Source organism: Sciurus carolinensis, chromosome 13, assembly GCF_902686445.1.
Source record: "Sciurus carolinensis chromosome 13, mSciCar1.2, whole genome shotgun sequence".
Lineage (NCBI taxonomy): Eukaryota > Metazoa > Chordata > Mammalia > Rodentia > Sciuridae > Sciurus > Sciurus carolinensis.
In genome coordinates, this window is record NC_062225.1 from 9,998,443 (window position 1) to 10,021,829 (window position 23,387).

At 39.5% G+C, this 23,387-nt stretch overlaps 2 protein-coding genes across 9 annotated transcripts in view; one reads left to right on the plus strand and one right to left on the minus strand.

Annotated features, from left to right (window-relative positions):
- Fhl2 (four and a half LIM domains 2) overlaps positions 1-5,008 on the plus strand; it is a 74,388-nt gene extending 69,380 nt beyond the window's left edge. For all 4 annotated transcript variants that reach the window (XM_047523570.1, XM_047523569.1, XM_047523572.1 and 1 more), the window contains one exon: positions 1,143-5,008. In XM_047523570.1, coding sequence (XP_047379526.1) covers positions 1,143-1,294 — 152 coding nt within the window. In that variant the 3' untranslated portion in view covers positions 1,295-5,008. The remainder of the gene's footprint in view (positions 1-1,142) is intronic.
- Positions 5,009-6,477: 1,469 nt separating this feature from the next.
- On the minus strand, positions 6,478-21,043 carry C13H2orf49 (chromosome 13 C2orf49 homolog). 5 transcript variants are annotated; one of them, XM_047523574.1, is made up of 5 exons: positions 20,792-21,030; positions 18,685-18,851; positions 15,488-15,920; positions 13,846-13,920; positions 6,478-6,523 (listed from the first exon to the last, which is right to left on the minus strand). In XM_047523574.1, the coding sequence occupies exons 1-4, from the start codon at positions 20,888-20,890 to the stop codon at positions 13,864-13,866; spliced, it is 756 nt and encodes a 251-aa protein (XP_047379530.1). In that variant the 5' UTR covers positions 20,891-21,030; the 3' UTR covers positions 6,478-6,523; positions 13,846-13,863. The 5 variants fall into 5 exon arrangements, with proteins under 5 accessions (XP_047379530.1, XP_047379532.1, XP_047379533.1 ...); XM_047523576.1 differs by lacking the exon at positions 6,478-6,523 and having other exon boundaries at positions 10,859-13,920; positions 15,488-15,610; positions 15,737-15,920; positions 20,792-21,043; XM_047523577.1 differs by lacking the exon at positions 6,478-6,523 and having other exon boundaries at positions 10,859-13,920; positions 15,488-15,610; positions 15,737-15,863; positions 20,792-21,018.
- Between the last annotated feature and the right edge of the window lie 2,344 nt (positions 21,044-23,387).

The window sequence follows — 23,387 nt, forward strand, 5'->3', positions numbered from 1 at the left end:
TCGGCCTGAAGGCTTAAGCTATAACAGAAACTACCTGATGAAGTCAAGACTCTTCATGCGTGCACATCTGAAGACTCAGACCCTTAGAAACGGAGCCGTCAGTGTGGTTACTTTGTCTTTAATATGGCTGATCACACACACCATTATTTCTGGAAAGAACTCTAATTGGAATTCATGATCTACATTTCAACAGAACAGACTGTAACTGTGAGATAAGTTCTGTTTTATTTCAGGGTGGGCAGCAGTGTACACACCACCTGCTCCTGATAGCATAATCAGCAACCATTGTACCTTAAATATTTGACGGGGATTAGTCATCCAACACAAGTCAAGCAGTCGAACTGAAAACAAGTTACTACTTGTCTTGGTTAAAAATGTTGGGGCTGTGGCCAGCTGCAGTGGTGCACCCCTGTAATACCAGCAAATGGGGAGGTTTGAGGCAGGAGGACCACAAGTTTGAGGCCAGCCTCAACAATGTAGCCAGACCCTGTCTCAAAATAAAAAATAGAAAGGACTGGGGGACTGGGGATATAGCTCAGTGGTAAAGCACCCCTGGGTTAAGTGCTCAGTACCAAATACACACACCCACATGGGGATGTAGCTCAGTGGTAGAGCACTTGCCTAGCACGTGTGAGGTCCTGGGTTCAATCCCTGGCACCACAAAAAAATACAGTAAAAAATAAAAGGACTTGTCCACTCCCTTTTTCATAGTCTGCTCCAACTGCATTGGCCCCATCTTCCAGCATGACACCTCACCTTGCTAACCCCGCCTCCTTTACCTGAACTGCTAGCCTGGGCTTTCAGGGCTCCTCACAGGTAAGCACGGGATCCGAGCCCCCAGCGAAGGCGGCGTTTCCTGGGGAAGCATGCAGTAAGCAAGTACGCCGGCAGGAGGCGCTTCGTTCACAGTGCTGCGCGCACCGTGTGGAGCCAGTTGCTATGGCTACTTCTTCTGACACTTGTGAGCTCCTAGGGGCTGTGCGTAGTGGCTTATTAGATATGAATTCTCAGTTCGCAGTCGTCCCTGGGCTAGAAGACGCGAACGTTGAAATGCCTCAGCCTGGAGTCCTTTGCCAGTGTCCGGTGCCAGTCCCCCGTTCACACTCCCTCCCTCCTTCACGTGTGCTGTCCTCTCTTCACAGGCCTGGGTGGCACCAAGTACATCTCCTTTGAGGAACGGCAGTGGCATAACGACTGCTTCAACTGCAAGAAGTGCTCCCTGTCCTTGGTGGGGCGAGGCTTCCTCACCGAGAGGGACGACATCCTGTGCCCCGACTGCGGGAAAGACATCTGACGGCTGGCACAGCAGCTGCGGCCCGTGACCCCACACAGATTTGTGTTTTCTTTCTCCACTAGGCAGTATGGTGTTCTGGTCCCCACCGCCACCTCGAGATCTTCCTCTTTCGCTTTCCAGTGATCTTCCTGTTTGTTTAAATCCTTTAATCCTTGTGCTAATTCAATCCGGGGAAGGAGAAAACCCTTTTTTAAACACTAGGTGGGAAGGAGGTTTGGAATTTTCGTAATCAAGTAAGACAAATCCAAGCATAAAAATCCTTTTGAATGATATCTTTATAAATGCATCTTCTTTCACTGCTATTTAATTTTTAAGTGCAATTGACATTTGTCACGAACTTGAAAGTTTTCCAAACTATAAATAGGGTAAAGAAGAGTTGGTATCTGCAGCTCTGTAACTTGTCATCTAAAGCCTAAAGCAAGGTTATGTAACTTACAATAAAGTTAATCGGAACAAAATGTTTTGCCAGACACAGTGTGTGAAATAATGATTAAATGTTGAGTTTCTGGGTCTAAGTTACACTTTATCACATGGTCCAGCGATCACTGTATGAAGTTCACGTTCTAAGGGGCTGGGCTGGTGTTAACTGAAATTGCATTGCATCATCTATTTAGAGGGAGCCTTCAATCAGCAGCATATTTTACCTTGCTCCTTTTCTCCTCCCCCAAACCCCTAGAGCTCTTTCTCTTGGACTATAATGCTCTCCCTTTGATGCAGTAACATGGGCTCCATGAGAGTGGAACAGGAGGCTAAGGACGGTCAAGTCGATTTGGGGGTTACTTCTATTGGGAGGACTTGTATCGGGAGAGCTCCATTTTGTTCCACTGTCCTAGGCCTGCCTTCTCTTCCACCAAGGACAGAAGTGGACTTGAGGCCAGAGACAACATCTTATTCCTCTTTACATTCTCAATGTCCTAGCAAGTGAGGGCTCTGGGATCCTTCAGCATATAAAAGACAGGAGACAGAGACAGAGCCACTGTTGTAAAAATAATCCTCCGAGCTCCTAGTTTGCCAGTAGTGTGTAAAATAATCTTGGCTAGCACAGTACACATTTGGGAAACACTAAGTCACTTTCTGGCATGGAACACTGCACATTTTGCTTTAGAATGGTAGCATTAATGACCTTTCATCCTTTAGTTTTCTAAGATAATGCAACGTGATAAAACGATCAGCTATGCAAACAGAACAATCCAGGGGGTGGCAGCATCGTTGGAAATACTTGCTAAGGTGTGAAATGGGTCTTCTGGATTTATAGTTGACTTTAGGTTAGATTTAAACGAGTAACTCCAAGCTGGCATGGTGCTACACACCATGCTGAGATTACAGAATCCCAGCAACTTGGGAGACTGAGCCTGGAAAATCGCAAATTTGAGGCTAGCCTTAGCAACTTAGTGAGACTCTATGATAACTTAGTGGTAGAGTATCCCTGGGTTCAATCTCCAGTGAGACACACACGCAGATAACTCCATCCCTTGTCAATTGTAATACCACTTTCTATCTCATAATAGAAAAATAAAAGCACTCCAGATTTCATTACAGAGCATCTTACCCACTCCTAAAGAAGCTACAGATATGCAATCTTACCTGATCCAAAATCAGGGGAGTTCCACTTTGAGTAAGTAGCTCCAACTGGACTAATGATCAAATAATCATTTTGAACAAAATATTTTTAAATATTTTGAAAAACGAGCTTGATCCAAAGTAGGCAGAGGTTGGAGGGGAGTGGAATCTTGGGAGAAGAGGATGGCTCTGGGTAATTGTCCTGTTTTTATGGCTATGGCAGGTCTCGAGAACAGCTAAAACTGTTAGCAAACCTTCATCCTTGCTGGTTTGACAAATCAGAGGCCAGAGTTTGGGATAAACAGATCCTGGAGTAGGAAAAAGAAAATCCTGCAAAAAAAGAGCCCCAAGTTCTCTGTCTGAACCTCTTCCTGCTGTGAAACAACATATGCAGAAACCCATCACTTAAGTCTCCTCTGAAAGTTTCCCTCAAGGCATACAACAGAGAAACATGTATTCAGGAAAATCTACTAACTCTTAGCACGCAGTGACAGTCCATGGCACTCGGGCCACACCTGGTCCTAAACCACTCCCACTCCCCAGCCTCATGTGACCAGCTCTGTGTGAGTGCAACCAAAAAGGTAATGGCTCCCTCTGCTCCAGGAGGAACAGACTGAGAACAGTGGGCTCCTAATTACCCCTGCCCCGCTCTGCCATAGGGTGGAGCTTCCATATGGGAAGGGGCAATCTGAAAGACCAAGACTACCAACCCACTGAGAAGGGATATTACTGCTAAACCCAGGGGCGAGGAGAAAGGGGGTGGGGGTGGGGGGGCAGAGGGTGCAGTGGGAGGGGTTGTGGTAAAGAGTCAGCCTCTGCTGAGGCTGGCCTCCAACGAACTTGCAATCCTGTCTCAGCCTCCTGAGCTGTAGGGATCACAGGTGTGCACTCCGGTCCTGACGTAGCTCAGCAGTCCTGCCTGGGGGGACTGATATTTGGTTCCAAGATCACAGAAATCTGCCGAAGGGGACTGTCAGAAACAATACAGATCTCGCTGACCTAATTAAGTGGGGCTGATAACTCCTTGATGGTTGTGGGAAAAGCGAAATGACAGACCATCCAGAAGTTTAACTAATTATGGGTTGCCAACCTATAACACGGAACATTTCTTACATTTCAGAAGACTCCCTTGTTTCTCCTTCCAAAAAGGATTCGCACTTGTCACCATAGTTAAATTTTTTCCCGTTTTGTGCACTTTTTTGCATGTATGTTCAATTTCAGTTTAAAAAAAATCTTAAAAGAACTGCATTGTCTTACAGTCTATTAGAATGTGCTCCTTATCTCTGAATTTCAGCATTTTAAAAGTAATTGTGACCTGGTGTGAATCTCTACACTTAATGCTCCTTTGAGTTTGTTGATTAGTATTTTCATCAAATTTGGGGACATTTTAAGCCATGAAAATTCTTAAAATGTTTTTGCTGTCCATGTTTCTCTTCTGGTAATTCCATTACGCCTATGTCGGTGTGTTTAATGGTCTGTCCCACTTCTCTTTATTCTTCTCTGTTCGGATTTCATCATCTCTGTTGCTTTAACATCACGTATTTTTTTCCCTTCTCCCAAGTCATATCTACTCTTGGGCACCTCTAGTGCATTTTTCATTTCAATGGGTGTACTTTTCAGCTCTAGAATTCTATTTGATTCTTTTTTGTACTTTCTATTGTTATTTTGTTTGGTAATTATCACACCTCTAATTCTTTAAACATGGAACAAAAGATTAGTTTTTGAATACACATGTTAATATGCTTAGTTTGGTAAGAGGTTCTATTTAAAAGCAGCTTGAACCAACAAGACTTCTGCCTTTGCTGATGGATGCCTGTGGGGCTTGAAGGATTCTTTCCTTCATGTCTACTCTGCATCCTGCTCTGATTGCTTCTTGGCTGCAGCACAGCTTATGCATAATCTTTTACACCCTTAGTGATAAATGAGATTTCAGGGGGTCTTTGTGAGCTATATCTTGCCCACTACCTGTTTTCTTAAAAAAAAAAAAAAAAAAAAAAAAAAAAAAAAAAAAAAAAAAAAAGTCGTATTAGAACACAGCCACGCCTTTTCATTTATGTACTGGGTATATGTACACATCAAACGTATATATTTTCACCAAGCTGTATAAGTTTATTTTTCAACTTATACCCCAATAAAAATAAATTAAAACATGTACATTGTGCTTTTTTATAGTGTCCTTTACTGGGTAGTCATTTTAAAGCTTATTTTTTTCTCTAAACACAGTGAGCAAACATGTTTGATCTTTCTTGATCTCTGATTACTCCCATATATAAAAACTTCAGGGGTGTGTCTCTACTGCATGTTGCTGCAGGAGGTCACACTGGGTACACTGCTTCCTTGCATGCTTCTTTAACTTGGATTGTGCTAATCACTGCCTTCCCCCTGCCCCCAGCCTCCTGTGGTACTGCAGATGGAACCCAGAGCCTTATATGAATGCTCCACCACTAAGCTACATCTCCACCCTTTTAAATTTTACTTTGGAACAGTCTTGCTAAGTTGGCCAGGCTGGCCTCGAACTTGCAATCCTCCTGCCTCAGCCTCCTGAGCAGATGATTACAGGTGCACACTACCACTGCCAGCTAATCTCTGCCTTCTTGTCTATGGGTGTCTCCGGAGACTCAGAATGAGGGTGTCTTCCTGCAGAGGTGATTTCTATTGCCCGTGCTACCGTCTTAGACTACCACCAAGACTGGAACTACTCCCAACACACTTCCTCACTTTTACCATTCTAGGACTGTAAATTTTGGGTTCAAATCCTATGAGAGCTTGCTTCCACCCCACCTCATCCCTCTACTTTCTTATTCTTTCTTCCTATCTTCCTGTTCTTTCTTCTTCCACTTCCTTTTCTTCCCTCCCTCCCTGGTTTTGTTCTAATTCACTCATCTTATGTGGCATTGTCCTTTGAAGTCATACTTAGCAGGTTGTGTCTCGGATGGCTGAGCTTTCATTTCATTTATCTCGTCCTTATAGTTTGGACAAAGCATCAAAGAAAATGGCCTACTCTGTGTTCTGGCTTTCTCTAAGGTTTTGCCTTTTCTCTTAGGTTTTGGTGCTTTTAAGATTTAAATACATATTTTTTCCAGTATAATTGCTCCTTACATTTAAGAAGTCAGAGTAAGCCTTTTTCTCTAATGTTTAGCATATGAACAACTATAAACATTGCATTAGTTACTTCCTGTTACACATTCTGCAAAATTAAGATTATTTTTTCTCTTAGTATGTTAAACTATAATTTAAATCTAAACAATCCTATATAAGTTACATAAATTTTGTAGTGATATTTAGGATACTGTAAAGCTCTTAAGAACTAGTCTAACTTCAACCCAAACTGAAAATCCAGTCACTGAATAGTTGAAGAAACACTTTAACCATCACTCCAGGTGAACTGTGACCATGGAAAGCTCCGTACATGTGTCTGCTGTAATGCCATGTGCCCTGGAACTACACTGGTTACTAATCTCTCAACACTGTCCTTAGTGAAAGCTTCACCTCTGCAAAAGAACTGTGTTGTTAGTAGAGCATAACCTTAGAGATCAGCACAGAAGTCCTTGTCATCACACAGATGGAGCCCAGGCTATATGCTGAGCACATCACTGACCTGCCATAGCTAGACCCAATCCGAGTGTCAGCAGAGGGCTGCCCTTGAGGAATAGGTCAGGCCCAGAACTCCTTTGGAAAAAAAAAAAAAAAAAAAACTTTTTTTAAATAACTATACCAAAGAATAAAAATGGCATTAACTGATATATTAATTACATTGCTTTACAAACTTATGTAAAATGTACAATCCTCAATTATCTCTAGTGATGCTCATTCAGACTTGAGGACACCTTTCATTGCTTGCTTGGCTGCTAAATGACACACTTAAGGGTTTTAGGGATAAGCATAAGGTAAATCCTATGAGAAAGAAATGAGAACAGAGTATAATCTACCTGCTTGACAAAGGAGGAAATGAAGCCCCAAAAGAATAAAGCTTACTTGACTGCAGAGGCCAACACATTAGAAACCAGGTCTGACTCCTAGCCATTGTGCTCTAAAAGATGAATTATTTTCATAAAAAGATCATTGTGAGGCAAATTCTATCTCTGAATACATATGCAATCTTTTTAAACACTGAGAAGGAAATATCCAGATGATGTATATTCTAAAACGTGCATGAACTATGAAACCAACCTCTTAGTGCCAAAAATAATAGAAAATGGAAATTACAAAAAACAAACCCACCAAAGTGACTTCATTCCTGACATCTATAGTCCATAGTCTATAAAAGCATTTGCACAACTAGAAGCATATGAATAAAATTATTGCCCAGGTTATAGGAATCTTCTAAAAGAAAAATCCACCAGTTTGTTTTTGGTTGGTTTCTCCAGGCTTGAAAGAATTAAGAAATACATATAAAATATATTTAAAACTATAACTAATACACTATTTCATAGTGCACAGAATGCTGAGATTTTTAATTATTAAAATGTTCTTTAGATTTCTTCTCAAATGATTATTTAGACTGAAATCAATTCAAACTGATAAAGACATGGCCCTTGAGAACAGAGACTCTTATTTACTGCAATACCTTATTTAGAGTTGGAATAGAGTAGACACCTTTTAATTGTTGAATGGATATTTGTCCAGGATTTTTTGTTTTTTTAGGAAAATGGGGAAAAGTTAAATTGGCATTGTCTTTTTCATTAAAATGTTAAAACTGCAAAACCATGTTTTAATTAATACAACACCAGAAATGAAAGATAAGACTAAAAGCAAAAGGAATTATATACAATTACTATAATCTACCTGATAAAAGTTTTTTCCCACATTATTAGAGGTTAGCAATTCTGCAGTTGCTAAAAAGTATACTGGAATTGAACAGTTAAGTCAATGGATGGCAACTGGTAAGAGTCATTTTCCTCTGTTGGAGTGGGAAATTCAGACATCAGTATGAACTTATGTTTAACAGTCAGAGAGGATTAGTTTGGATCTGGACTGTTCCCAAAGGCCCATGTGTTAAAGGTTTTGACCCCAGCCAGGTGCTATTAAGAGGTAGGTGGTGGAATCTTTAAAAGGATATGTTAGTAGGAGGTTCTAGGTCACTGGAGGCAGGCCCTAAAAGGGGAGAGTGGGACACTAGTCTCTGTCTCTTCCCTTCTTGGCTGCCATGAGGAAAGCAGTTTTGCCATATACTCTTGCTAAGATGTGCTGCCTTGCCACAGGTCCAAAAGTAACAAGGCCAACTATTGCTGTCAGTTGGGAAAGCCTAGAAACAATGATACCCTAACAGCAATGAGAACATCTATTACCCAGATCTTGGTTTATAACCAAGAAGATGAACCGAATCTCCTTGGAGAAGTGGCTGATCCTAGAACTTGGGCAAAAAATACAAAAAATGAATGTAACTACATTTTACAGTGCCAAAAAGTAAGAATGTGCTCAAGCGAAAACACTGAGTCAAAGGGAGCAGGAGCTAACTGAAAGAGTTTTTAATGGCCAATGCTGGAACAATTTGAGGGAGGAAAACAAAGCACTAAATAGATGTAAGTATAAAGTTAGTTTCCATGAGTTCATACATAATCAAATACATTAATTGTGAACAGATAAATCTGAGCAAAATGTCAAATAATTTATGTAGATACTTGAACAAATTAGAGCTTAACTCCTTACTCGTTAAGTGATGTTCTTCCAAAGAGCACAAGAAAAGGAGGAACAGAAGTCTTTGTGGAGAAACCTGACAAGCACTACTTAAACTTTAAAACATGTTTGTAGTATATATATCCTTAAAATGTGATGAAAGCTGCACTTTACCTCCGTGTCTTTACCCCAAATCCATAGCCCCAATCTAATCACAAAACATTAGACAAATCCCAACTGAGGGACATAACAAACTAGCTGACCAGTATTCCTCAAAACTGTCAAAAAAGTCAACAAAAGCAACAAAAGTCTGAGGAATTGTCACAGTCAAGAGGAGTCTAAGAGGACTTGATGACTAAGTGATATCGTGGTAAGATCCTGAACAGAAATTGGATACTAGGTAAAAACTAAGGAAATTTGAACAAAGTATGGACTTTAGTTAACAATAACATTGATACTGATTCCTTTTGACAAATATTCCATACTATCTGTTAATATGGAAACTTGGGGGTGAGGTATATAAAAACTCCTAAGAAGTTTATTATTAAAAAGCTAAAGAATTATATAGCAAGGCAGAATGGACATAATAGAGGCATAGTTATGGTGTTTCTATATTTTCAAAAAATATTTGTCTTCTATAATATGGTAGAGTATTTTACAGTTTCTTTTTTTGTTAAATATTTTTTAGTTATTGATGGACCTTTTATTTTTATTTATTTACATGCAGTGCTGAGAATCAAACCCAGTGCCTCACACTGAGCCACAACCCGGGCCCTTACAGTTTCTTAAAGGTTTAACTGAGTTAAATGAATACCAGTATTTTAGTTCAAACTATTTACACAAAGACCAAAAAAAACAATTTCACAGGAGGAAAAAGATTTTTAGGGCTGTTACATGCTTATTTAATTGGGCTTACTTTTTAAAATGAAACTTTTTAGTTAAATCTGAACAGTTAACAGCTTCCAATTGCTCTTAGACTCAAATCCAAAGTACTTACACGGAGGTTGTGTAAGTTCCCGCATAATGTGGCTCCCACCTACCCTCTCCAACTTCATTTTGTGCCACCTTTGCCTGTTTTCACCGACTTGGGTCACACCAGTCTTTCTGTTTTGAAAACCTATTAAGCCTCAGGGCTCTCACATCTTGGCTGGCCCGGTATCCATCATCTCTCCATGCTGGGGAGCAAATCACCCTGAACACTTACTGGCTTAATCTCTTCCTTACCCTTGATTCTGTAAACCACCAGACTGGTCTCACCTGGGACAGTAATGCAGCCAGACAGCTTATAGCTAGACTGGGGACTGGTGACTAGAGGTCACATGTCTGGTGGTTAGTGCTGGCTGTTGGCTGGGCCACATATTTCCCATGGGCACACCTGGGCTTTTTCACCAGGTTGCAGCAGGGGTCCAAATGTAAAAGTAGAAGTACTCATCTGACCAAAGAAAGTTACAAGGCCAGTCCATACGCAAGTGGTAGGAAACAGGCTCCACCATCTAAAACTGACCACATGTAGGATGTTTTTCCTGAAAGCTTCCATAGCTGTCCCTCAGTCATTCTTCCTTTAATGTATCTTCTCTTCCAAGAAACCTTTCCTAACCACAATATTCACAGCAGCTCCTCACCCTCTCTTCCTCAACCCTTACCATTTCATGACTCCATTTTATTATTTCCTTTCCATTGTCACAATTATCCATTATTTCATGAGAGCAGAAACTTAACCTGCCTTGTTCACTCCTAAGATCTTGAACAGTCAGTACTTAAAATATATAGGCAATTCACATCTTTATTTTTTATTCTACTGTAGGGAAGACAAGTTATTAAAAAACTAGAGTAAAGCACTTTAGTCAATTGCACTTAATAATCTCAATGGATTTGTTTCTTCTGTCCAGAGAAAAGAATGGAAGGTCTACATTTTAAGATCCAAAGTAGAAAATTACCTGAACCTTTCCCAAGTTACTTCAGAGCTTAGTCTGCACATCTAACAACATTGATACCAGTTTAAAAGTCAGTGGTTTTTATTTTTTAGATCACCCCAACAACAATCTCTCAATTGAGTCTCTGGCTCGTCCCATTTTGTTAGGAATTAACTTTCTACCTGGGAAAGTTTGGGGACTTCTGTTCTCATCTTTCAGGGCATAGTGACCGTCAACACGTCAGTCTCTATAGCACCATGATGTTCCCAAATACCACACCACTCTGAGCTTCCACTTATTGTAGGGACTCCAAGATGAGGCTGGACTATTTGGATCCTGCCTGATCCCAATCAACCCACATATAGAAGGTTATACAATGAAAAAACAATACTTTCCATTTAGCTTACTCAAATAAAGATGAGTCATTACTTTTTAATTTTATTTTTATGAATGACAGACTTACTCAAGATAATTTTACTCAGTTTATTTAAATAATGATAAGGCTACTTAAAAGACTTTTTACATACAAAAATGTACATTACAAGGTCAAACTTTTCTGTACTGAATTACAAAACTTGCACAAGCATTTAATAAAAGAGCACACTTAAAAACATTTTGACCATTTGGTAGCCTCTAAAAATTACTGAAGTTCCACAGTAGTAAATAGAGGAAGCTCTTACGTACATATATGATTTACTCTACTGGCAGTTTTACTTAATGTAAGTTTTTTAAAAGTCATTGCTGTTGAATGAGTCTCTAGATCGGTTTTAGAATTGTCTCTCAAAACTCAAGTCAATCAAAATATTATTTCAAATAAAAACTTCAATTCTGAAGAATTTTAACACTAGCAAATATAGCCTCATAGTAGTAGTAAACCAACTTTCCAAGGCGCCTGGTAGCTGTCTAGAGTAATAAGGCTAGTTTGAAAACTGCACTGCCTTTACAGCCACTAGGAAGCAAGTTAGTGCCCTGGAGCTGCAGGGTCGTGAGACTGCAGAATTCACATGGCAGTCTATGATCCTTTAAGTGCAAAAGGACTGGGGTTGGCCTATCTTTGCCCCTTAGAGAATGAGTAGGGTCAGGCAATATGACTTGCGAACATAAGCCTGAAACTCAGGATCTCAGAAAGGACAAGAATGGAGGAAAGAAACCATTTGGGACGGAAGAGAAAGGGAGAACAGGGAACAAAATGAGAGGAAAAAAAGAGCAAGGTCCACCTGCTGATGGCAGAAGTGGTGCCTCTTACTATACCTCAAGCCACCCACTGACTCTAATGCCTTTAGTTTGCCTAGCCCAACAATAAATGTTTTTGTTGGAACACAGAATCAAAAGCAACACTACCAACCCAATGTAGTGAGTAAAAATTATTCTAAAGTTGTACACCATTCAAATCAAGTCCTCCTAAACTGTCAAGCAAACCGAAACATCACTTCAAAATTAGACTCCCAGTGCTGCTGCCTCCTGATTCCCAGCATTCGGCAAGCTTCGTTATGTAGAGAAAGTCATTTTGAGACAAGCTCTATCCACATACCTTCAGATGGCACAGCGCTCTAAGATGGTGGGAGTATGTAATACACAGGGCATGGTTTAGCACTTCACCTTTCAAACTCAAGATAGCTCAATAATATGCTGCTACATGAGCACTGATTCTGAATGTTCATAATATAAACTTCAATTTGAAGCAACAATGTTACACAGTTCAGCTGTTATTACCAACCTACTCTGTAAGTTAAATATACAAATTAAAAATTAATTTCACTGAATAACTAAAAAAAAGTTCCCACTGACTTAAAATTGTCAAATGGCTAACTCTCTTAACTAAGAGAGAAATACAGGTGGAAGCAGAGGGGACAACTAAATAGAAAATATAATTTGTCATTCTACCCTAAAATCTGTACTTTACTTTAAATCTCCCTTAACATATATTTACCTATAGGATCACAGTTCCCAATATTATATCAGCCCTGCAGATAATAATATATTTAAAAATTTACTGTAACATCAGCAATTTATGCAACACTTAGTACATATCAATTTTGTCTTACACGTACAAATTTACAGTCTGGAATAAAGGCAGAATGGTTAAAAACTACAGAATTAAAATCTTAGTACAGTACTTACCTGCAAGGCTGAATTAAGTTTTGTAAGGCTATTTAATAGCTGAACTAAAATGTTTGGTTTAACAAATCAAGAGAAATGAGGCTCCTCTAAAAGCATACTGAAAAAGGCAAATCCCAATTTGAAGATCAATCATACATGGAAAAAAAGTATAAAGTATTCTTTGCTCTTGGTTAGAAATATATAGCAAAAAAGTAGACACCTGACCCATGAATATGTATGTCATAAGCCTATTTTCTCACTGACTTTCATTACACAATTGGAGTGATACTACTCAAACAAAAATAATAATAAAATAATAATAATAATAATAATAATAAAAACTTGTAGATGATTCTGCATGGGACAGCCATGTTATACTACAGGGAGCCCCATCCAGCTAGGAGCCCATTTTTCCTGTGCTGCACTCTGCAGTGAATTCCACCTTCATAGCCCCTACACTGTCTACTCCAGAGCAGAGTTCTCCCCGCTTACTGCCATACTTCCTGGACTCTACTATGTTCTAGAATTTTATGCCCCTTCCTCTCCTCTCAACTTTTCCCCATCAAGTACCACCTCTAACATGATTATTCAGCCTGAAGATTTTTAAATGAACTTCATTTTTAAAAGATTAAGCTCCCAGGAGGGAGTAATGGCTGAACTCACAGAGTGAGATCATAGACTGATTATGAAAAGAGTAGGCAGGACTGCTGCATGACAAGAACATTCTAAAGGATGGATCAGTCAGCTTCTAATCAATCAATTCCATTATGCTTCAAGGGAAGAAGCAATAGCAAGCACTGACTTCCCTTTTGTTTTTATGGGAAGAAGCAATGTAGCAATTGAAGTACAGCAATTTTATTTGTATATATGAAACAGTTTCCAACAATACCAAGATCCTCTTCTTAGTGAACCCTTGAAGATGAGTGTGGCAATATTTACTAAAATACTGTGATGAGCTGTTATATGCTTCTGCTTAGGGAAAGAAATTAATAAAAATGGTAAACCGGTATTTGAATTTTTTTTAAAAAGGTCAAATGTCCCCAAAGACTCTGAAAGAGACTAATGAGAATAGTTTTTAAAAGTCATTAGATGCTTTATGCCAGATTTGCAGCTAATGATCTGACTAGGGTCAATATAAATGACATATATCAAGCTATTAATTTAAAAAGAAATGCTTTCATAATCAGGATATGAAAGACAAATTTTAAAAAGGAAAGAAGGGAAGGAAGGTGAGAAGGAATGACTGTATTTTTTTAACCTGTTTTAAACCTCTTAGGAAAATTCCACAATAATCAGGATTTTTGTAAATAGTGTCAATATATGTGAACTTGTTTGAAAAACTACAATTACAGTTATATTTACATTTTTGGAAACTTCCCTTCATGGCCATGTAACGTGTTGTATCTTCCTCTTCGTTTCTGGGGGCTTCAGGTTATTCTAAAAAACATGAACGGAAACCAGTTGATACCTACAGAAATGTCTCAGAACAGCTAAAAAGAACATTGAAGCACCAATGGTTATTAAGATACTAATGGAAGATCGCTGCTGCCATCTGGTGGGAATGTAGTTCAGAACATTAGGAAAAAATAGGCCTCGGAGACTCTGGTCTCTTTGCTCTGTGGTTTTCAAATGTTTTGCACATCAGAATAAATAAGAGAACTTAAAAATATGCCCAAACATGGGCCTTACCCAAAACCAATAAATGCATAGAAGCTATAGGGATGAGGATATCACTTCTTTTCTTTTGATTTTTTGGCAGCTCCTCAGTTAATTCTAATAAGGCAGAGCTGAGAATCACTGACAGCTCCAAACCCACTTTCTCCTTGGCTAGCCCATCTCCTCCCCAACTTCACAGTTCAAAAGTGGTGGGAAACACGAACAATACAAGAAAACATTTATCATTTATAGCTATCTCACACCTCTGAAAGAGTAAAATTCTTTCGGGTAGAGAAATGCTCTTTAAGAGACTGGAAAAAAAAACCCTCAAGGCTCACTTCTTACTGCAGGATTTATGCTTCCTACTCTCATCCCACACCCTTCTCCTCTCCAAAAAAGGTGGGTACATAAGTTTGGAGGCAGCATGGTGTCTTAAATGTGTGCCTTGGGATCAAGCAGACATGGGTTCAAATTGCAATTTGGTCACTTATTAGCTCTGAAACCCTGCACAAGTTTATTTAAAACTCTAAACTTCTGTACCCTTGCCCATGAAAAGGGAATAACAACAGTGCTTACTTCATGGGATCGCTGAGAGGATTCAATGAATAAGTAAAGGCTGGTTATGTAACTTTCTTTTTTCAGGATCTATATTTCAGAATGTCTGAACTACTCTGAGTTTAGATCTCTCTGACATTAAAAGATGATAATAAAGCCAAAGTATACTACAGGAATAATTACTATAACACTGCTAGGGGTTTAAAAGTAAAATCACTTCTCTGAGGAGTCTAAGGAAAGACAATGAGAGCATGCATGACAGATTCTCCCAAACTTCCTCTATCTATCCAAAGTCAGGTACACTTGAGGGGTAGGGAAGACCATTAGGAACTGGAGAGATTCTGGTATGGTTTCAAGGTAAGCACGAACAGACTTGAAGTCAGGGCACAAATGCTGTTTAACAAATAAATGACCATTGGACAAATTATTTAACATTTTGAGCCTTACAAATAAGTATTCTCTCCTTTTAGTTCCAAGACAGTGAAAAAAACCAGATGAGAAAAATCTAGAAAAAGTGCCTAATGCTCCATATTTACATTTTAAACAGAAATAAATTGAATGAACTTTTAAAAACACTGAATTTTAAAATAAGACATATAATAATAACTTTTAAAAATAATAATGGATTTAAAACTCCAGGGTACCAACATGTAAGTGATGAGAGAGAAAAATCCGGCAGGAGATGAAAGGGTTCAAGAGGAGCAAGCACACGGATGGGCCAGCTCAAGCTGTAAGAGAACTGCTCAGGTTTCAGTCACACCACCTACTGGCACAGAAATCACCCCATACTTACTGCAGCCTCTGCTTCTTCTTTAGGAGCAGCTCGCTTTAACTTCACAGGAGTAGTTCCAACAGGAGACAAAGGTGGCGACTTCACAGTGCCTGAAGGACTTTTTTTATGCATTAAGTCATGGTTCTGTTTAGTGTCATTATTATTGTGTTCCGATTTATCGTTCGTAGGCAAATTGGAAGATAAAATTAGAGGTGAAACACTTGAAGAGGAATTTGATAATTTTCGAAAGGCATTACTGGTAAAGCTTGCCTGAGGGGGAGGCTTGAGTCGATCATTGTCTCCATTCTCTGTCTTTCTTACTTTTATGCTTGTACTTGTTGAGTTTCCATCAAACACAATGAGAGGTCTTTTCCTTAATCCATCTATAGTGCTACTCCTGAAATCAAGGAGAAGCACTTTTGAAAAATACTGTGTGGAATGGCAAACCAGTTCACTGGAATTCAAAGTTAAAACAAAAAACAATCAACAAGATTGCTGATAAGACTACTGTATGGAGGACTATTGGAAATGAAATTTGGTGTTCACTCTAAAAGATAATTTTCTAGTGTTCTGTGTTTTCTTTTTTTGTATTTTATCAGTTCTGCTTTATTTTTATTTTGTTGGATGGCATTATGATATTTATTCTCAATTTTAAAATATCAATCACTTATCATTAATAACAGTGTTCTATTTTAAAGTGTGAAGTATTTCAAGAAATTCAGTTAGATTTAAAATATACACAAGACACAGCTAGTTTTAAAACAGCAATTGAACATCTAACCCTAGTCTTAAAACAGGATTTCCAAACAACAAATCACCAGATTGCTGACAGTTATAATGATCACCTTACTATAATGCTATTATTTCAAAACTATATGAAGACTACCACAATGGCACCCCACAAACAATGAAGAACATTCTATTCCAGTTACTAACAGTCTTTAAGGCCACAATGTTTTCTAAATTGTAACTATAATATTTGTACAATTTTAGCCATAGGTTTTGGCAATAGTCTTCATGTTTTGCTTCTCAAAATCTAATTTGCATTTTAAAAGTAAAGGTAAATGCATTTATTTCTCATTACAACTCAAGTTATAAAGCAGATCTATGAAAAAAACATTAAATGTTAATTTAACTTGTGAAGTCAGTTACTAGCAAAACACTTTAACTCTACTAAAGTGCTATCCAGGGATCAGCAACATCAGTGCCATTTTGGGCGCTTGTAAGAAACACAGAATCCAGGGACTCAAACTGAACTACGGAATCAAGTCTTAAAACTAGCATTTTACCAAGATCCCTAGCTGACTGGCCACTCACCAATCCTTCAGTCACCAATGAGTTTCATTTTGTAGATGATTAAAAAATAAGCTCATTGTTTACCCAATGCCATTGTAGAAAAGAAAGAGAGGGAGGGAGAGCCAGGCTCACCGACACGGGAGCATTCAGCCTAAGACTCAAGGGGCACACTGAAGTTGGAGAAGCCTGGCACCAGGGAGCTGGTTCAAGCTGGGTGTGACCTTAGGCACGCCATAGTCCTTCTCTCTATCTCTGTTAGGGGCCACGTGTATGCTGCTTGACAGTGGAAGATCTCTCTTAGGGCTTTCCAATTTCAATGCTTGCTGATTCAAGAATGAGAAACTACAATTTTTTTTAAGATAGAGCCAAAGATCATTTCCAAAATGATACTGAAAGACTGTCCTGTAAAGTTGCTTCGAAGGGAAGTATAACCAGACTTGAAAATTTTGTTTACTAAGACAATGTGCCTACAAGAGCTGACAAAGAAAATATTGCCTGAATAACAAGCAAAAAAAAAAGAAAAAAGTAAATGAAAAGGTATGTGCCATGTAACCCATAGGCTTGCAAAAGCTAACACTAGCACAGTCTGTACTTCATACTTAACCATCAAGCTAAAATGATGCTTAATCTGAATTGAAATATGTTCCTGATCAAAATTGAGACTGCGCATATATTATTTAGGTATTGGGGATTGAACCCAGGGCCTTGCACATTGCTAGGCAAGTGAGCTACATCCCCAGTCCTTACATGTATTTCTTTTTTCAAAATGACTATGAGCATATATGTGTCCCTCAACTATTTTCATGCTTGGGAATAATCTCAGTTGTGAGTTTGTCTTGGCAATCAGATTAAAATACCCAGAGCTACATATTCCCTCTTACCCGAGCCCTCCTGCTCTGTCACCTCCCACTGCATTGCCCATGACAGTAATATAACAATAACACCCACTGGTGATAACAGTCACTTTGGAATCTTAGGACACTCTGTCCACATTAAGTAGCCACTACTATTGATCACTTGAATGTAATTTTCTTTAAAAGAGGAAAAGTCATTGGCTTGTGGGTTTCATAAATTTTTTTTTCCTGAAATTTAAAGACCTTAAATAGTGTACCAGAAACAAGACAACACTCTTCACTTCTGCACTGCTCAAAGACCTTAGGGTTGTACTTGACTGGTTTTTCTCAAAATTTAGAAATCCTACTGATTCTACCTCCTACTTATTGTCAGAATTACAGCACGGACTCTTAATTGGTTTGGCAGCTTCCACCCCTGCAACTCCCCCTTCTTCAATCACTTCATAGTATAGCAGCCAGAGTGGTCTGGTTAAAATGTCATCTGACAGGATTACCACCATCACTGGCTCAAAATCCTACAGTGATTTCTCATCTCTGAATAAAATCAAAGCCCTTACAAGTTTTCCATGATCTGACAATCTTCCCCTATCACCCCTAATATACCTCTTGCCTCCTGCCTTCTCTTCTCCAGTCTGATGGCCACTTTGCTCTCCTGGGCACATTCCCAATGCAGGGTTTTGGATTCTGCTGGAATGCTAGCTTGCTCTGTATTTCCTACATGTCTCCCTACTGAAAAGTCACTTCTCAGTAAGGATGTTCCAGGCACTTTACCAAAAATTACAATTCCTCTTCCTGTTTTACCTTTCTCCTTGCATGTGTCACTATGTAACATACCATACACTAAAATCTTTAATTATTATGTTTCTCCCAGCTGATAAACGGGCAGGGAATTTTATCAGCTTTACTCACTGCTATAAAGCATAGTGCCTGGTGTTCAATGCATTGTTATTATTCAATATTTATTTATTCAAATAGATTTTTCTTTTTTAAACTTAAGTTTACCTGGGGTAAAACCAAAACTGTTTAGGCATATAAGATAAAATGAAAACCAGAACCACTAACAAATACCTTTTTGTTTCATTTTTTATCTCATGTTGTTCTCTTTTCTTTTCCATCATTTTCCCCCATCTATTCTTTGGCAAATCCCTCTGAGGCAACGGTATGGCATGCTGAACATAAAGATCAGTAAGATCGTCTTTGTTTACTCTTACGTCATTTTCAACAGTTATGCTCTTCTGTGGAAAAAGAAAAAAAAAGTAATTTTAAAACAACATCTTTCATTTTAATAACACCTACCTAATATGGCAAGACATTATTTCTTAAATAACAAATTATAAAACCATTTTTCATAATCACATACAAACTTCAAAGTCCTATAAGTTTCTGTTAGATGTGGTATTATTGATAGGTCAATTCTCCTGCTAACTGGAAATATTAGGCTCAGCTTTATCTGAAAAACAATGGTCATATGCCCACAGTGTGACATGGACTGCTGCCCACAACTCCAGCCAAAACTCCAGGCATGAAGACCATTTCCAGAATATCATCTTAATCTATAAAGGGGATTGAAAATGGGGGACTGCCTGGAGAATACAGATAAAAGTAAGCTAACGATTTCCACATTCACCAATAAGTGACGTTAAATGTTGTTATTATGATCAGTTGGTGAGATGGAGGCCTTTCCCCCTGTTTTAGTTTTCATTTCTCTACTGCAGTGTTTCTGTTGTTGTTGTTGTTACTGGTGATTGAACTGGGGGCCTAGCACATATTACCCAGTCCCTGTCATATTTCTTTAATTGAGCTTAACTACCAAGATTTAAAATAGCACTGCAGAAGGAAACTATAGTCCCCTCACATTCGAAGAGACTTTCCCCGACATGTTCACTGTTCCTTTCAAGGAGCTTACAGTCACTGCCCAACCATCCCTATCTAAATAACCTCATTCTCCCTCCCTTTTCAATTTGTCCTTGACATCATGGAAAATATACAGCATAATTAGCAACGGAATAGTTATGAAGACAATTTGGATTTAAGAAGGAAAAATGAAAATGAGAAGTTTCTTTTACTTTGATTCAGAAAGGCTGGAAAACATGTAAAACCTGACAAAACAAATCACTACAATGATAAACTTAACTTTTTTAAAAATTAAAAGCATATTTTTCTTCTTCCCCACGTATAGTGAACTACTGCAATTTTCACCATGCATTCACTCAGAGGTGGGGGAAAACCTGGTGATTCTCTTGGATATCGTGTCCAGAGGATTCACAGGCTTTGGGAAGCACTGGCTTAGGGCAGTGATTCTCAGAGTGCAGTCCTTGGACCAGAAGAAAAAACTGGTTAAAAATGCAAAATTTCAGACCACATCCCAAACCTACTGAATGTGAAACGGAATGGAGTTCATCAATCTGTGTAATAAACCTTTGGAAGATACTGATATACTTAGAAGCTTGAAAACCAAAGGTAAAAAGGTCATTTCACCCAAATAATGCGTTTAGCAGGAGAACCTGAGGCAACCAGAGAAAGTCACGTGGAAAACAACAAAACACGCCACATAAATCTCTAAGGAAACTTTCAGTAATCCTCATTTTCAATAAACCGAAAACTTTTTAATTTTTTTTTTTTTTTTTTTAATTTTTCTCCTATCAGAAGACACACCCGCCCAAAACGAGTAAGTACTACATGGAGATCCAGGAGTCTTCAATTCTCCTGCCAACTGTACTGTTTACAGGCAGTGTGACCTCAAATAAACCACTTCATGTCTTTGGGACCATTTCAGCCTCTTGAAACGAGAAGAGACGGTGTGCAAATAGGCGACTTCTCGGAAGCTTTCCAGCCCCGACGTTCCGGGATTTGCACCCTCCGTGTCCCTCCTAAGCCGCTTCCTCAGCCCCATGCTTACACATAGGCCGCAGGGTACCTGCGACTCCTTCCCGCGAGTCTTTATGGCTCCTTAAGGACAAGTCCTATTTCTTGGGAATTCCTGATCCTCTAGGGACGTCTCTTTTCCGGATGGGAGCGAGGGGAGACCTGACTGATCTGTGTGCACGGAAAGTGGCCCAAACCCCAGGGGAGGAGACACACGCCCGCCGTGGCCGAGGCTGCTGGGGGCGAGCCCAGCCGCGAGCCTCTCCCCGGCAGGCCTACCCCGCGCCGCCCTCCGCCCGGCGCACCCGACCTGCTCCAGGGTGAGGAGGAGGAACTCCTGGGACAGCAGCTCCGGGTGCAGCAGCAGCTCCGAGTCCGTGCAGCTGTGTCCGCCCACATCCCCCGCCATCGTCGTCGCCAGGAGACCCCTGGCCGGCTACCCACAGGGCTGCGCGCGAGAAGCGTCCCGGAAGTGACGTGTAAGGGCGGAGACTAGCGCGTGTCGTCACTCTGCGTCCGGAACCCGCCACAACCTATGCTGCCAGGTAGGGTGTGGGGCCTGGCGCCTTCCAGCAGAAGCTCCCTGGAAGCTGGGAAGAGAAAGGGAAGCCAGACAGAGAAACAAATGGCACGTCGAGTCTTGCAGGAAGCCGGGGGGTGGGGAGGGGTAGCGAAGTTCACGCAGCCGGATACGATTGGTCGCGCCTCCCGTGACGTCCGGTGGCAGAGGCCAAAGGGATTGTCGAGGAATCAAGCCGGGAGGGCAAATATGCATTGCCCCAGATGTGACGCTAGTCATGTCCGCGAAATTTTGTTTTTTCCTTCTTTTTTTATTCAACTTCTCTACCATTTATTTCTTAATCGTCCTCTAAATAATGTTAGTCCAATAAGGCCAAAGACACTTTCGTTGATTTCCTGTAACCCCAGCGCCTCGGACTTAATAAGCACTCAAGTACTTGATAATCTGAATTAACCCGCTAAGAAGCGCCCATAGTGGCAACCAAACGTCTGTTCACTCCGTGCCTGCTGCTGTGTTTTACATGGATTATCCAAACCCTTCCTGTAGCCTTGTAAGGCATATATTCCTAGGTGGCCCTTTTTCAGGCAAGGAAATTGAGGCACAGAAAGGATAATTTGCTCAAGATCCCAGAATGAGGAAGCAGCAAGACTAAGATTCAAGTAAATTTCCTGTACACTTATTCTTAACTGTAATGAAGTAGCAGTTTTTAGTTTAAACGAGTTGTAGATGTCAATCATGGTCTAATTAATTGACTAAAAACTCTCCCAGTTTTCTGCACATTTATGACTTAACATTTGCAAACATGTTCCGGGTGCTTATTTGCTTCCTCTTTGATGTATCATTTTATTGGAAAATTTCCTTTTGTTGACTACAAAAATGTGAACAACTCTGAGGATGCCAAAAGATAAACCTGGAAAGAATACTGGAAAATAAGTGGGACGCTAAATCAAAACAACAAAATAAAACAGAAGATTTGCAGTTTTTCTGAGTCATTTATGTCTGTGGTACTTTATGTATAGAAACAATTTCAGAACTGAGATAAATTACTCAGTCCTTGAAGAAAAAGTCTAGTTCTTTCATTTTAGTGCAGAAGAAACTAATCTGAAAAAAGTATTAATTTAAGTGACTTCCACCAAATTGACCAGAGTCTTAAAACTGCACTGAATGTCCTAACTTGGAGTTGTGTATTAGCTTCATGGTGTGAACATCAAGACAGTCCATATCCAAATCTGGTTTAATACTTTCATAACAATAGTGAGCTGGGTGTGATGGTGCATGTCTGTAATCTCAGCAATTTAGTAAGGACCTAAATAACTTAGTAAGACCCTGTCTTAATATTAAGAAATAAATCAAAAGGACTGGGGATCGGTAGTTAATTGCCCTGGTAATAATAATAACAACAGCAATAGTGAAATTGACATGAACGGTATTTTTATCCCCATTTCCTTCACTGGGAGACATGTTGTTTTAGTGGTAAAAAACCTTGAGACAGCCTGGACTTGAAAGCAGATCTCAGTTCAAATTTTGTTCTGCTGCACAGAGACCTTAGGTGAGTTTGTCTCCACCTTGATCGCTTCAACAGAATAATGCTGTGCTTCTGTGAAGAATGCTCAAAAGAGCAGAAATTGTAGGATACTTGATTATAGAGCAGATGATAACCAGTCTAGAGAAGGGGAGAAAGGGCAATTTTCGAGACTTGCATTACTTTTATTAGGACAAGTTCTTCATTTCTCCTAGCCATAGTGTCCTTATCTCTGAGATGAAATTATAATGCCACCTCACCGTGTTGTAATAATTGGAGCTGAGGTATGTCAAATGCTTCTCCTGTTGTCTCTACCTAGAGATTTGTCATCAAGGGAGAGAAGGGCAGGATGTTGGTATAAGAAGGAAACAAATTTAATAGTTTGAAAATGTGGTTATAAGTCTTTGCTATACTCTTTCTACCTGTGATTTTCTGGGCTAATCACCTCACCTAAAGCCTCAACCTCTTCATCTGCAAAAATGTTTTGTGGTAGACCAAATCTGTCTTTATTTTTTTTTCCTTCCCAGCACTTCCCAGTTTAAAAGTACTTCCTTGCTTAGAACAAATCCACTAGTATTATTCTAAATGACTCTGAAGCAAAAATCTAGGTATAGAGGACATTGTTAATTGAGGCAAAATAATAATAATAATAATAAAGAGGAACTAGAATGAGTTTTGTATACACCCCTCCCACCTTCAAAGGAAAGAGATTATTTGTAATGCCTGCCCACTCTTTCCTGGGCAGAGTCTCTGTGAGTGGAAACTTGGAGAATTTTGAAGTTTGTTGACTGTTTTAGTCTGAGTTTTCTGTCTCAGGAGGTTAGTGAGGAGGCCCTAGAATTTGCATTTCTAGGTGAAAAGGCT